Here is a 15841-nt window from a genome sequence, read left to right as displayed (position 1 = left end):
CACTAAGCAGGTCCAAAATAGAGCATCTGTTTTAAAGATTGTGCTAGTAAAAGATGAACCACTGATAACAGTTGGTGATATAATGATAATAATAACAATAATAAAGTTCTGTTAATCATGGTCTGGGTTTTAATAGTTCTCTATTATTCTCCAATTCTCCAGCAAAATTGGTAAAATGACAGTGTAAGCAGTTCTAACTTGCAGTACACTGCCTGTGTGACTATGTGGCCATGGACAGACTAAATTCAGTCACCCCACAGTGTACTGCTCTGGGACATATGAGCTTCAGGGGCTGTATGGCTCTTGAAGAGATTTTGTCTCTGTGGAGAATAGGATTCAGTCACAAATACTGCTGCAGGTAAGAAGTTCAGGGCAGACATCAATCCACAATCACTGTTGAAGGAGTAGTCTGCGTAGATGCTGGGTGCCAGTGGCAAAGTGAGGTGTTTGGGGTGCCCCAGCACACACCCAGTCCACCCAGCTGGCTGTCTGCCTTATGCTGAAATAGCTCTCAGGAGCTGCATACAGCAGGACCAGGATCTCAAAGCATCTGGGCACATTCATCACAGAATCACAGCTTTTGGATTTTAGGGTTTCTATACTATAAATTTGTCTGCGTAGCCCTCATGGCTACACAGAAAATCCTGATGACTGAATGTGTAGCTAGGACACGTATTAAGGCTGCAGAGATCCTCAGGCTGTAGGGTTGAGGGCCCTTCACATCTAGGAGGTACCAGACAGCTCTTTCAAGGCACGTGGCTAACACCACGTCAGGACCCTCTGCACTGGAGGAAAAGCCTGTTGCCTTGTTGAACCTTGTGAACTGATACCTCCTGAGTGCCAGAGCAGCTCTAACACCATTCCTGAGCCAGTTTGTTCACTTGCAGTCATCAAGCTTTGGTCCATCCTTCGTTCAGATTCCGCCTGGGAGTTTTGCTCACCAAGCTTCCTGTCCACACCACTGGCAAACAGTGGGTCCACATCTGAATGATTCTGGCAGACAAGGTTTTTAACTCTGAACTTAAGGAGAAAACCAACCATATTATACTCAGATCTGGCAACCTTTTGCTACATGTTGTGGAGACACACTTCACATCACAGCTATTTTTTATGCTCTGTTGTTTGCTTGTATTTCATGTTTTCATTCAGCTGGAAAATACAAACAGTATGGTTCAGCTTGGAGGTGAAGAACTGCCAGTTTGTATAAACACTTTGATAATAGAAACTTGGTGGTGATTACAGCTCAATGTCTGCTGGGAAAAAAACAACAGAGGCCCTTTAGCAGATTTTGTAAAGTAGTACAACACTGGTGCTTTGTTCTTCAGCATATCTGCTCAGCCATCCAGGGGACAAGCCAAGCACACAGAATTGAATTGTGTAGGGCTTTGACAGATGCTCAGTGCCAAATTTTGCTTCTAGTTAACAGATATTTTCAGTTGCCTAAGCTGCTGATAAACATTTAGTTATTCTTGATGACTCTAAAGATCTTCCCTGTAATCACTGCCTGGCTGAGCTCTCCACACAGGACACAGTGATTTAGTGGCTGAACAGGCAAAGGTACAGATGAAGAGCAGCCCAAGTATTCTACACCAATGACCTGTGGTGCCAAAATGCAAATTCTTTGAAAATTCAAATTCTTTTTAGGCCTTATTAAAGACTTGCATAAAATCAGTAATAAAATAAAGCTTAAAATAGAATTTATTTATACCCTTGCTAAATTCAATTAGACTAGTTTAATCTCACCCATCATCTGAAATCTGCATGATAATTTACATATTAGGTTCCAACAGAATGGGAAAAGCTGCCTTAAGCTGCAATCAAAACTGCAAAGGAAATTCAGAATATTAATACTTTTTGTACACAACCCTTTTTTCAGGCTTTGCAGGTCAGGACATAAAATGTCAGTGTAAATGAAAGAGAACAAACATACATCTTAAGTTATTTTCCTGGGTTTTAAACTATGTCCTTTGGCAAGTTTATTCTACTAAACCACTATGGCTAGGATTTCACTAGGTGAACCAACTTTAATAAGTGAAGTTTTATCTCTCCCTAGCTAAAAGAGTAACCCTACTTGAAGCCTTTTCAATTTCCAAAGTTGCCTTCAGCTGTTAGTTTCCAAGAAACAGCTATTCCCAGCCTCCATGTCTCCCTCTCATATGCCACTGAATATCCACCCTATGCTTTCAAAAGTGTCTATGACTGTGGCTGTGTTAACTGGCAGATGTTTTTAGAGACTAGAAAGTGTTTAGTCCCTGTGGACGAAAAGTTACATGATGACTTCATCACATAAGCAAAAGCTAATAACGGGAAAGCAAGAAAGCAGACAAGTGTTATATTCCAAAAACATGATGTTTCCTGTGCTTCTGGCAAAGCTACTTCTGTGCCTGAAAAAAGGCAAATCACTTTAGTCTTGGTGCTCAAAACACACACGCACCATCAAATGGCTGCGAGATAATTTATGTGCCTCTCCCTTAGCTGCCTTCCCCACCAACACTCACTTTCCTTTGGATGGAAGTGAGAGGGTGAAGGCAGAGGAAAGGCAGTGTTTGTTCACCTTCAGTATCTGTGCACCAACCATGTGCCTCACAACACTCGCTGGAAGGGGTTACTACACCCAGGAGTTTACAGCAGAACAGCAGCAGAAATCTGAGCGGCTGCCTCAGGACCACGCACCCCAGCTCCTGCAGGGAAATCCTCTTTCAAGTGCACAGCTTTACCCTCTCTGTTTGGAAAACTTTGGAGGCCGATACAGCAGCAACTGCAAGTAATTAGCATATATGGCATCTGCACAGAGAGGCAACACTTGCTGTGGTTTCATATCAAGCCATCGGCAGTGGACATGATGCTCTCTCTCTCCACCTCCCTGAGCTGCCTGAGTGACAGATCAATAAAGCAGAGGATGTGGATTCACAGGAGAAAGCCCTCCCTCCAGTGACATGATGGGGAAGAAGAGCAAGTGAGTAGATAGGTGGCACACCATGGCAAGACACTGTGAAGATCCTTCTCTGTCTAAGAGGGGAGAAAGGATGTGCCCTGGAGAGAAGCGCGGGCTTTTTGTATCATGAATTCAATGCATGTATATATAAATTTTCCTAGAGCAGTTAGGGAGGGGGCTATTTCCTAGAGCTGATTAAAGAAGCATGACTTGATTTTCAATTTCTAACGACTCGGGGGGCATTCCAATCGACTGCAGACAGGAAATGAATACCATACATGCACTGAAGAAGGCAGATGCTTTTGAATCTGACACTTACGTGAAATGAAAATATCTTCATTTCTGTCTCCCTTCCACCCCATGATCACTAGTTAGTTCTGAGCTATTTTTAGGGTAAATGGTTTTATTTTTTAAAGTTGTTATAGTCTTAGCATGTGCCTGAAGCCACCCAGACGCCACTGACAATAAAGTGTATGGGAGGAGGCAAAAACCATCTTTAGATTAGTCCCAGCAGCCCAACACAGCAGCAAGGTAAGAGAGGAAAGATAAGATGCTCAGTTTTGTGTATCCTCACCTCCTCTGGTGAGGAACAGAGATGGGGCCCTCGTGGATGAGCCATATCCAGGGAGGGAGAACAGCTCTGTACAAAGACAGATCCCAAAGCAAAAAACAGCAGAGACACTGAAGGCTATGGCTCAGAACTCACTTCCAGCTACGTAACTCTGCTAAAGAGATGAATATATATATTTTCTCTTCATACAGCTCTCACAAGCAAACTGCAATAATTGTCATAGTAGTATTATGGGGTTTATAACCCAATATAACAATGTAATTATTGCTCCTTTTATCAATGGCAGCAGTGCGTTTCAGGGAATTGGCACACGCATCTCTTTTCCCCCACTTAGTCCATATGTGTGCAAACACATGACTTCAGCTGCATACTCCCCTTGTATTTTATTGTAGGAATAGGACAAAGGAAGAAAAAAAAATCAGAGAGCTGGTATTAATCTGGCCCTTACTCTGATGTTATGCAAATAATGAGTTTGTTTTATCTTGATGTTAAGACAGCCAAAGCTGTATTCCTAAGAACATGAAAAAAAGATCCTCGTAGGAGACAGAAGAAGAAAAAGGGATGGGTAGGTGAGAAAGGCAGCTTTGATTTACATTATTCAAAATGCCTTGAATGCCAGATCAAAGAAGAGCAGCAATCAAATTCACATCCACTGAAGGATTTCAGCAGCTTTTTCAGAGCTATTGATCTCTCAAGGGCAAACCCTTTTAAACACAAGGTGATGCCTCTAACTAGCCAGAACTCTCACCTTACACTGGCTGGGCCTCATGTAGTTTGCTTTCAGCAGCTGAGGAACACAGAAACAGCCAAGACAACACTGCATCTGGATGTAGGACACACAGAGCTGAGCACAGAAATGAAAGGCGTGCATTTTCTGCACCAGATGTTGCCTGGCTACACCTGCTGCAGAAAATGGCCATCATGGTAGATGTTAACCAAAAACCAGATTCCCCACTGACAAGCCATATGTTTGGTGAGCACGGAGTGCTTGGTCTGAGGACAGACTGCTGTCACTCTGATGAGAATTCTGGGCAGGGTTTGTTTGCTCAGTGCTGAGATAAGAAAAATATAAAGTCACCTTGTATTTTGTGCAGGATGAAAGTGGAATAAGACATCTAAGGAGCTACTGCAGCTCGGCTGGCAAGCAGTGACTTGTTCAGGAGTTTGGACTCCCTGGTCTAATCTGAACACCTAGAAGCACAGGATCCAACCCTAAATCAAGCGCTGAACTGTCAAACGCATCACAGATTGGCATCTTCCCCTCACCCCTTCCCTTCCTTGGGACAGGTGTCTTTGGAGTCTGGTAGACAAGCTTCCTGGTGCTTTGCCTTGTCAGTGGACTTCAGGATCATGCCTTAAGCAAGAGCCACTGGAGTTTGGTGCAGTAAAGCAATTTAACCTGATCCAGCCCCAGATTGTTTCCTAAGAGCTGCCTTTGGGCTTCTGTGTGGATCCCCTTGCAGCAGGCTCATTGCTGCTGCCATCATCACATCCCTGGGAACACTCCATTCATGCTGCCTTCCACATTTGCAATGCTGCACACATGGCTGCAACAGCACATTATGGATGATTTGTCTCTTTCCAAGCTCTGCCCACATTTTGAAGCCTATCTGCTCTCACCAGCACTCAGCTCATCTTGGTACCTTGAACATTTCCAGGAAATGGATGACCCTTTTGCTCCTGCAGGTTTGGATTGAGAGCTAGTGCTGCTACCATTTCAACACACATCAGCATTCTCCAGGACTCTACCAGGCTAAACAGCTGAGCTGAAACCTCTGCCACTATTCTCTTGATACACCTGAAGTCACAGGCAGTGTGGCTGCCCTGGGTCCTGTTTGAGATATATATTCACAAATGTTAAACACACACATATCAAGTCCCCCATTCTTTCCCAATAAAAGCCTGGACTTTAGAGCACAAGGTGAGGAATAGATACTCTAGTAGCCAGCTGCAGTGAGCCTTTTACAAATAACATGATGATCAACCCCCAAAATGGAAAATGATACTCCAGAAGCTCTGTCCTGCCTGACAAACATCTTTCTTCCTCTTGTAGAAAGGAATAACATGATAAAAAAGTCTAATGCCGAATGCCTAAACAAACTGAATTAAGAAGAGATGGTAGGAGCAATGATGGATGAATTGTAAACCACCTGCAAACGCTGAAGTTGCCATACTCTTCTGCAGAACATTAAGCCTACACTGCAAACCTCCAATAGACAGGGACTGTGCTCTATAAAAATCATGATGAATGCAGGCTTGTTTTTATATTATGGAGGTCCTAATCCTCCTCCTCCTCTGCCTTTGCTCTATTGTTACAACATCAAAGACCAACTGCTGGCCAAGATACAGTCAATATGAAAAGGGCGACCAGCAAATTTACTGCTTGACTTCATTCCCTTTAAATGGAATAGGCACCATGGCCCTTTTTCAAAGTCCAATCACAGACATATATCTTTTTTATTGGACATCATGTACAATAAAGTGAAGCGGTAACTTGGAAAAAAAATAGAACACCTTAAAAAAATCCCATGAGGTGAACATTCCTTCATAAAAATATCACTGTGGTTACATGTTTTGAAAAACTCTGGGCACTTCACAGGGCAAAAGGCATGGACTGGCTAGGTTATAGTTTAGCTAAGATGCATACCCATGCCTGATATTGAGTTGGTTTCAAAAAAATACCTCAACCAACTAATAAAAAGTGATATATTTAAGACAGAATGCCAGCATCATTCAAATAAACTGTAATGGCATCATTCATGTCACGAGAATCATTAACTGCTTTGTTATAGCCTGCTCTGTGCAGTGAGCCTTTGCAGACTTCTTCAGTCCCGAGACTCTTAAAATCAGGAGCACAAAATGCCAATATACAGACTGCACCTTAAACAACTCCAGTCTGATTACTGAGGTAACTTCCAGAGGCACTTTCAGATGAGAGTTGTATCAACAGACATTAAAGACAGTGGCAGTTTTATTGCTCTCATGCTGCTAAAGAGAAGGGAAATAATTTCTGGCTATGAAATTAAATAGTGCATAAACAATTTTCATGATGTAGGAGGCAAGTAGAGAAGGGTGTTACAGAATCTATGCTAGACAGCTATGGTTCTCATTTTCTGTTTTAAACTAGTAATCATTTTTGTTTCTTTAGGTAGCTTGTGCAAACAGACATTAGTAGATATCTGGTTACAAATGTTATATCAAGACAAATCTCATACTTATTTTCAAATCCTGCACTGATGTGTATGGCAGGTAAAACTAAGCAAATTTATGTTTTATCTTTACAAACTTCAGCAGCTGCTTCCAGTGGAGTAATGATGGTTTCTTCTGGCAAAAATGCTGCTGCTGGGTTACTTCTAAGGCAATAAAGATACCAAAGCTGTGTAACTACTTTTTGAAGCACTAGCTTAAAAAAATAGTTGTCTTATCACTAGGTCCTTTCCCCTGTTATTTCTGTTACAATTTCTCTGCCGTCACCTCCTTCCATCACAGCTGCAGCACATCTCTTTTAGTGCAAGGACTTCACCTCCTGCTCAGCATTCCTGGGCATTCCTCTATTCCAGGAACTATTTCGACTGAGTGCCCAGCCTCAGTATCTGAGCATCCAACTCAATGAGAATGCAAAGGCAAGATGCCTGAAAGGAGTATCCAGGAAGTTAAACCTGTCCCATGGACGACATGGACCCAGTGACAGCTCCTTAGAAGAGGAGGAATCCACTTTTCTTAGAGTGGCTCCAGTGGCAGAAAGAGATGAAGCACTATTTGGCTTTTACAGATACTTACAGAGAACTCACTGGTTTTGTCATGAGAACTGATCTCAACAACCAGGCTGGCAAAGAAGAAATGTTAATCTTCCCAAGAAAGAAGAACTACTGTGAAACAAACACCTGGATTTTTCAGTGCAAAGAAACACAACAGATGGAAATTAATTCAAGAAACATGAAGAAAGCCACACACCAGGGCCCAGCTCATCTTTATGTACGGAGGTCCTGATGACATGTGCTGTGTGCTTATCAGTTCTGTGGAAAAACTGAGCTGTGAAAGATTCATATTCAAGAGGATCTTGGCTCTGCATCTGACACAAATCACTGACTTGTCTTGCTTTGTGGAAGTCAGTGGAACGAGGTCAATTTAAACACACTGAGAACGCAGATCTAGCACAGAAGCATAAAAGCCAAGGGATGTTTGAGCTCCTCCTGCCTTTCAACGTGCACTGACTCCACCAAGAGTGTGAGCAAAAGATTTCATCCCTGATTTTCCCCTCTCATCTTCAGGGGCACCTCCCTACATTAAAGGCTTAGAGAGGAACAACTCCAGGCCTGCTTTCCTCCAGCTAGAAGAGAGGAATAAAAAAGATATGACCCATGGCTATGAGTTCCCTAAGCACTTGAAAAACAAGGACAAAAGGATAAAGGAACTGCTTACCAGTAACGCCCACACCAGCTCCTCTAACCAAGCATTCTGGTGCCACAGAAGTGACCACTGTGGTGAGCCATCCCTTATTACAATAATAAGTTACATTTCACTTTGTTTTCTTTCTTTTTCTGGTATTTCAAATCGAAAGTTCATGGAAATAACAACACTGGAAATATTCTGCTCTTGCTGATGTACCAGTGAGCTCACTATGCCGTTTCTTGGAAATGTTATTCATATCTATGCTTTGGACTATGAATTTAGCCTGGCATTTACTGTCTTTAAAACTTGTAAAATAGGCACAATGGTCTTAAAGTGCAACAGTAACCACTGAGTGCTTCCTTCTGCCTTTTACTGAAGCACTTTGTATTTTTCACTTTAAAGTTACACTTCATTATTCATCTCTGACAGTGCCTCTATTCAGGCTGGAGACCCATTGCACTGCACATCGCTCACAAGCTACACCACAATACTGGAAAACCTCAACCTCCATAAGCTTGGGTTGACATCTGAAAAGTAAAGTAATAAGGGAAAAAAAGAAGACACTACTGAAAAATAATGCCTTAAAAAAGTCACCTTTCTGATAACTGAACATTATTCAGTCAATTCAAAGGGCTTTTATGTCGTGTATGCTTAAAGCAGACAGCAAGGTAAGAGTCATAACAAAAGGACCAAATAAGCACTAACCAACACAGTGAAGAGAAAAAATGAGGCACAACTACCACGTCTGTTTGCAAGGAACACTGGCAAAACACCCACAAGAGCATAAAGCAAGCAGTGCTCCCAGTTAAACCTGCCAAAGCTGCTAAGTCAGGATGTAAGCACCGAGCAAAACTACATGGCTTCAATATTTTAGGTTTATGCTTGTGTAAGGAAACATCTCAATTGTCTATCTATATATTCAAATTACAAGTGTATTTCAAGATTTTAAAGTTATGCAGAAGAATGTAACCACAAGAGAAGGTTGGCAAAATAATTTCCTAGCATTACTTGCACTCTGTGCACTTTTACATAATAAAGGAAAACAAAGGAGAAATTCTTAAGCATGAATGTTCACAAATCAGTGCATCTTAGAAAACATAAGATATTTGCAAACTTATTTTTTCTTCCCACTGGAATACCTACCAATGACTGGGTTTTCAGAAGTCACACTGATTTCAGAAAGTTTTCAAACATGCACATTATGTTTGCAGTCCAAGCCCGCGTTGTCTGCATCATTATCAAAACTATTTCCTTCTGGACTTCACTTTCTATGAAGTTCTCAGATGCTGTGACATAACACAGCTGGTGTTTCCACCTTATTGACAATCCTTTCATTGTTTTGTTTGATGGAGTTTTCCACCATTTTGGAACAATTCAGCATTTACTGATTACTGACATAGAGATGTTGTAGATATGAGCAGAGACAAAAGAACAATGCTGAATTCAAACCACAATTCCCAACTCACATCCAACATAACCTGTACTGGTTAAACAGATGTCTCCTCAGCAAAGGAATTCCACAGCAGAGCAAGGTGTCAAACAGCTCAGTATGCTGAACCTCTAAGCACTGGGAACCTCTAAGGACCTGCAGGTCACAACAGTGATGTTACAAACCACAGGGGAGTACACACTGACCAGCACCACACAGCACAACGATGAAAAAATTGTTGAGGCCACCAGCAGAGCTGCAGCCCTAGGCCTCCTCCTTCTGTGGGCAGCTGGAACCAGGAAAGGACAGAGCAGGGAAATGTGACTGAACCTAAGGGTTGGCAACCAAAGCAGGAGAAGCAAAGGAGAGAGTTTTGTGCCAGTCAGGTAAGAGCCAGGGGTCAGCAGCAGAGTGGTTGTATCACTGTCATAGCTGCTGTGACCAGCTGTGTTCTTCCTGTGTAGAGCAAACTTCTCCACACAATCAACAAGAGCTAAAAATAAAAGCTACTGCAGAACTCGTGCTGGTTGTCCACGTTAGATGAAACAAAGTGGAAAGTACTGATGCAGCTCCGTGCAGAATCTCTGTACCTACACCTGGCCTCTCCACTCTCACCAAGGGCAATCTCTACAGCTCTAGACTGGCCCAGGAGCCAGTGGTAGGTTTCAAACCTACCACTCCCTGCATTGCCATGACTCTTCTGTTCAGCCATAGGGCTCAAGCCCCTGGCAGGTTTCCCTTTAACCTCTCTGCCCTCACACACAGCCTCAGAGCAGAGTAAGGATCAGCTGAGAGAAGAGAAAGGTAAAAGAAGGAATGCCACTGGACCTCTCCCTGTAGTAGCCACTGTGTTTTATGTTTGGCCCCAGGACCATGGGAATGAACATGAAGACACTGTGATGGCCCAGGATGAATTTAGAACACACACATACACTCTGCTTTTTTTAAAAAAATAGCCCAATACTATAAAGAGCTGGGAAACAATCCTAAATCTTGCTCGAAACAGAAATAAATAACTCAAAGAGATTCTTCAGTATGAAGCACTAGGACAAAACTGCTCTGAGCTATAATTACAGAGACAAAATAGAGAGGCACCTTGTGATTTAATGCCAGGTATTTATCAGTGATGATCCAAGATAAGCAGTACAGTAACTGTTAGCTGTTGAGTTAAGAGATGTTTAGCAAAATATACCTCATCCAAACATCATGGTAAAATTTAACTCAGGAAGTAACCTTCACAATTGCCTAATATTGCTCTTTGCAGCCATAACTAAAATATTCTTGGATACCTGTTCTGAATTATTGCAGTAGTCTAAGATACTAAAAACCTTTCCACATCCTACCCTGAAGGTGTGGCAGCACTTTTCCACCAAGGATACTTTAGCTTGCTATGAAATTAATCAAAGTGGTAGGTATGAAGAGAAATTTCACTAATGCTTTCTGGAGATTTCTGGGAGCTCGGTTTGAAAGGAGAAAGAATCTCTCATGGGAGTGGATGCCAGAAAATGGTCCTCTGCTCACTGCAGCAACCTCAGTCCTTCACCCTTGCTTCCCATTTTATCCTTTGCTTCCATGCATGCAGCAGCAGCACACGTAAAGCTAATCACCCTTCCTTCCCCCTGGATCCTGGAACAAGCCACAGCCCAACAGCAAAACCACTAAAGAGCACACACAGTTCCCTCCCCTGGGAGACGAGAGAATGAACTGCACATGGTCTAAGCCATTGCTAAATCTTAGTACATAGCTGGAGGAACATATGCCAAAGGGTGAGCCCTAGATAAGAATCTACAGAGCAAAGCTGAGAACAGGCAGGTTCCACTCTCACTGCCAAAAAACACAAAATAGCCTCCCCTGTGAGGAGGAACCCCCTCACCAAAAGAGATTCTGGGTTACAGAGAATCAGCCTGCCCCACTCACAAGCCACCTGCTCTGAAAGCTGTTCATGTAATGTACAGACGTCTCTGAAGGCAGAAAAGGATTTAGGTTCACAGTAAATACATGATGTACATCCACTTATTGGCACCTTATACAGGCTAAAGGCAGTCTGGAAAACAAGAAGGCAGAATATGGAATTGACAGGTTTTCAAAGATGACTTACACAATCAGCTCCTAATAGAGCAAACCAAATGTAAAGCTCCAGAGCTCAAATTTACTTCAAAAAAACTGAGTCTAAAACGCTCCCAAAATAAACAGCTTGAGTCCTACTTAACTGAGGAATCCAGAAAGCTGAAATATGTGACTGTATCTGACTGGAGATAGTTTTACAAATTGCCTGAATGCAGTACAAGGGTCGGCAAGAATGCACAAGCCCTGAAAAGACTGAAATGCAGCCCAGCAAAGGTAGCAGGCAGCACACCATTGCTAAACTACTCATGGCATTGAACTGGGCATCCTGGGGGAAAATTACAAGCTCAGCCCCATAAAGGGCTACTCACACAGCTTGGAGAGAGACTCCTGTGCAACCATTTATAAGCAGCAGAATGTGTTTTTTCTGGTAGGGCTCAGAGAGCGTTTCCAACGTGGTGTAATTGCTTGCGCGCTTATTGAAGAGGGGGACAAGGGCAGGAGCAGGGGGATTAAAAGGAAAAAAAAAAAATCATCTGTTTACAGCATTGTGCTGCTTTTCAAATGATGTTTTCTTACATGGCTCCAGTTTTAGGCACAGCTACCGAGTTTCAGGCTAATGCAACACTGCTGCAAGTATCGCAGTGGAGAATCTGACTTCATGTGCTATGGCATATATTGTTGGTGGCTCTGTTACTGCATTTTACAAGGGCATTTTTCTTGGTGTGGGAACACTGTTATTCTTGGTGTGCAAGGCCTGCTATGGAAAAATTAGAAGTGAAGAGGATAAACTTCACGATGAATTATTTTCTCTCAGAATGAAAGCACAGATTTTAGAGCATCGTAAAGTATTAAAAATGTCTTCCAAAATTTATTTTCAAGCCTTCCCTTGGTTTTAGAACTATGTAAAAAGATAAAAATGTACCCAAGCTGCTTTTTTCCATCTCTTAATATAGCTTCATTTGCTCTTCTTCAGAAAAAGTTTGTACTTCTTTATTTCATAAATATGCTCCAGAACAGCTTCTGGATGCTAATTAAATTAGACCTAGTAGAATTCTCAGCAGAAAAAAATTTCCCCCTTCCCCAGTTCTCCCTTTTTTCTTTTTTTTTCCTATTGGAAGAGATGGAAGGAAGGGAATAAAATCTGACTGAGAAACGCAAGGCTGATTGCCTCTCATAACTCAAGACTGTGAGCTGTTTTACAACTCGAGTGTGGATTTCCCATTTTGTGCTCATTTGCCCTGCCACAACCCAGTCCTAACAGCAGCATGAAACTGCAGCCACGCAGAGATCCAGTAACCATCACTGCAGCAGAGAGCCAAGGGAGCCTGTGCTTGTACCTCACCCATCCCAAAGAGGAGCTCGGGAGTATATTGGGATTTTCTCCTCACTGCTGGTCCTTCACAGACAGTCACAGCACCACAAGACAATCCCAGACATCTGGAATCTCTGGAGACACACACAGCATGGGGAAGGGCACCAAAGGGAAAAAACAAGAGGGAGGAAAGAATAACTTGCTTAATTTTAGGGTGGAAGGGTTTTTTCTTTTTTTCTATATTTCCTTCATCTCTCAGTCTAATTAATTGCAGGGGTTAACCCAACTGAAAAACCAAAAGAAATCAAAACCTATCCTACGAAATCCTTCCTTCATTTAAAAGACCAAGGGATGGGAGAAAGAGCAGCTCTTTCTTCTCTTACTGAATCAGACTTAAAATGCTTACAAGCGTTTCAGACTATTTAAATCTCCAACAATATTTTAAGATTACTAAGGATTCTTCCTGAATTCATTTTATGTAAAAAGGACCCAATTCTGACTACCTCATTTGTGCAAACAGACTGCCTAAGTCCTAATAGACCATATCCCCTGCTTGATGATTGCCAGGGACTTTTGATACAAATTTGCCATGTCAAAAGCCATCTATAAACAGTTGTTGCAAAGATTACTCTTTCCTGGATTTGCCACACTTCTTCAAGTGAAATTTCATCAAATGCAACACCAATCTACTCACTTCTCACAATCAGTCCTCTCCACAGATGTACCAGGACAGAAAAACCCTGAGAGATGTCTAAGTGCTTGTATCAACAAGTCTGAGTTTGTGCCGTGCAGATTCTCTTCCCTGTGAGTGCAGTGCACGAGGATTTTGCGTTTACTTCAGCAGGTGCCATGATACAGCCCAAAACCTGCCAAAATCAGAAGATGCCAGTGCAAACTTCTCATTGAGATTTATATTGTGATCCTCTGAATGGAAGCATCTGCCTGCTTAAGTGCAATTTTCTAAAGCAACAGAATCCAGCTAGCAACAGAATCCCTGGAAGTTATAAAACCAGAAAATTGACAGATTTCCATCTGTTTAACCAATTGCTCTAATCAATATCCTTTCCCTCCATAATGTTTTGTACAGACATTGTCTCTCAAATACATAACTGCAGAATCAATGGAGTTGGGAAGTATATATGAATTTCAATGCTACAAATGGCAAAACATTATGAAAATATGAACTGCTAAAGCTATCACGGTACTTAAAGGCACAGAGTTTATTAAGGCAATCTGTAAAACATCACCAAACAGAAAAAAATTCTTGAAGTCAACAATCTACAGGTTTTCATGAGACAGCCAACTACAATGATAATAATCCAAGATAATTATCTGAAGATGATTTTCCTCTTGTTTCACCCTAACCTTACAACAGTGCTCTAAAAGCAGCTCCTCAGGGAAATGGCATCACCCAGAGTTCCCACTTGCCCAGATGTTTCTCTCATTATGTTACAAGCCTGTCAAGAAAAGGCAAATTCAGGGTTATTCTAATGATAGCAAACACCTCATAAAAAACCTCTCCACATTTACTTTTGCAAGGAACATCATTTAAAAAGGCATTCCCAGTGCCCAGGAGAAAAGAAGGCATCATTTATAAAACATCATTACCAGAAATCTCGCAGATATTAAAAGAAAACATCCTGGAATGTCAAGCTGGTGATAAAACTGCAGCGACAGCATGGTGGGGCCTTACCCACAGCGCGCAGCTCAGCAGTCCTCAGCAGGACTCCCACCAACTTCTGCAGGAGGTTTTCTGAGTTAGGGGGACCTGCCTCCAGGCTGTGACTGGAGCCTGCAGCTCTGGGTTCCCTCCTGTGGCTAGTGGGTTCATTTTGGGGACCACCAGCTGGGGATCCCGTGCATACAGTGACCAGTACAGCCTGCACTCTCCTTACCTCTCCTTGGCTTTTATCCTCTGCTGGTGCTATGATTCTTACCCAGATGATGGATGGTTTACATAAATTTACAGTGATAATAATTATGACATTTTTTGTCAGTTTATCGCATGACTTGGTAGTTGATTTTATTTTATCATTTGGGTGGAGGAGAAGAGAGCATGCCAGGGGCACATGCAACTGACCAGACATTTACAAGCTTTGCCTGTGGATGTTGGTGATTCTGCAACTTTGATCACTGTCTCCAACCATTATAAATGAATGGCAACATGTGATACTGAATAAAAAGAATGACCTGCAAGAATACTGAAACAGAACCAAAAAAAGTCCTTCACCTCTGTCGGGCATAATACACAGCGGAGTTTCACGGGAGAAGTCTTTCAAAAGACTGGAATGGACTAGCTGGGTCACAAGCGCTGTCCTTCACATCACAAGCACTTATGACACTAAGTTTCTTGCCTGTTTCAGGACTCAATGTTAGCCTGTTTCTTGATGTTTTCCAAGGAAAGCCATACACTTAGTCACAGTATTTCCCGAGACCATACACCTATCTGTTCCCCTCTCACTCTAGGGAATCCTGTGTCCCCACGAAGGGATGCCCTGGCTGGAACATGCCGTGCCTGACACGGCTGCTTCCATCCCTCGCCTGCCCCACAGGCTGCCCAGGTGCGCTGGCCGTCGTCCGCTGCGGGAATACGCGTGGGAGCCGCCCCGACGCCTCCCGCATGGCATCGAACCGCGGCGCCGGAGCAGCTCTGCCTTTGCCCCCGACAGCGTGAGGCCACGGAGGGCGGGGGACACCCCGTAACCTCCCGGGGAGCCCTCGGGCCGCGGAGCCCTCGGGGTCGGGACGGGCGGCGTGAGAAGGAGGAGGAGAAGGCGGACGGGGCAGGTGCACGGCGGCGGCTCCCGTCAGCCCGGGCAGCCCCCGCTGCCCGGCCGCCCCCGACGGCCCCGGGGGACGCAGGAGGGTGGTGGGGGAGGCGGAGCGGCACTCACCTGCCGCTGGCTGTGGTTGCCGGCAGCCGAGGGGGCGTGGGGCTCTCCGCCGCCGCGCAGCACGGTGATGTGCAAGGTGAGCAGGAGCAGCCCCAGCAGCAGCAGCAGCTCGGCCGCCAGCCGCACCATCCTCTTGAGCCGGGCGGCTTTAGGGCCCCGCGGCGGCGGCGGCGGACGCGGAGGAGGCGGAGGAGGAGGAGGAGCCGCGGCGGCCGCCGCCGCCGGGGCCGCCGGCGGAGCG

General features: G+C 43.7%; 1 protein-coding gene across 1 annotated transcript in view; it reads right to left on the bottom strand.

Moving 5' to 3' along the window:
• ISM1 (isthmin 1) overlaps positions 1 to 15841 on the bottom strand; it is a 41871-nt gene that overhangs the window by 25071 nt on the left and 959 nt on the right. Inside the window, 1 exon segment of the mRNA XM_041474120.1 lies at positions 15601 to 15841. This exon segment is cut by the window's right edge and continues 24 nt beyond it. Coding sequence (XP_041330054.1) covers positions 15601 to 15841 — 241 coding nt within the window.

Source organism: Pyrgilauda ruficollis, unplaced genomic scaffold, assembly GCF_017590135.1.
Source record: "Pyrgilauda ruficollis isolate IOZ18807 unplaced genomic scaffold, ASM1759013v1 scaffold31, whole genome shotgun sequence".
NCBI lineage: Eukaryota > Metazoa > Chordata > Aves > Passeriformes > Passeridae > Pyrgilauda > Pyrgilauda ruficollis.
The sequence above is the reverse complement of the archived record's forward strand: the minus strand, read 5'-3'. Positions and strand labels throughout refer to the sequence as shown.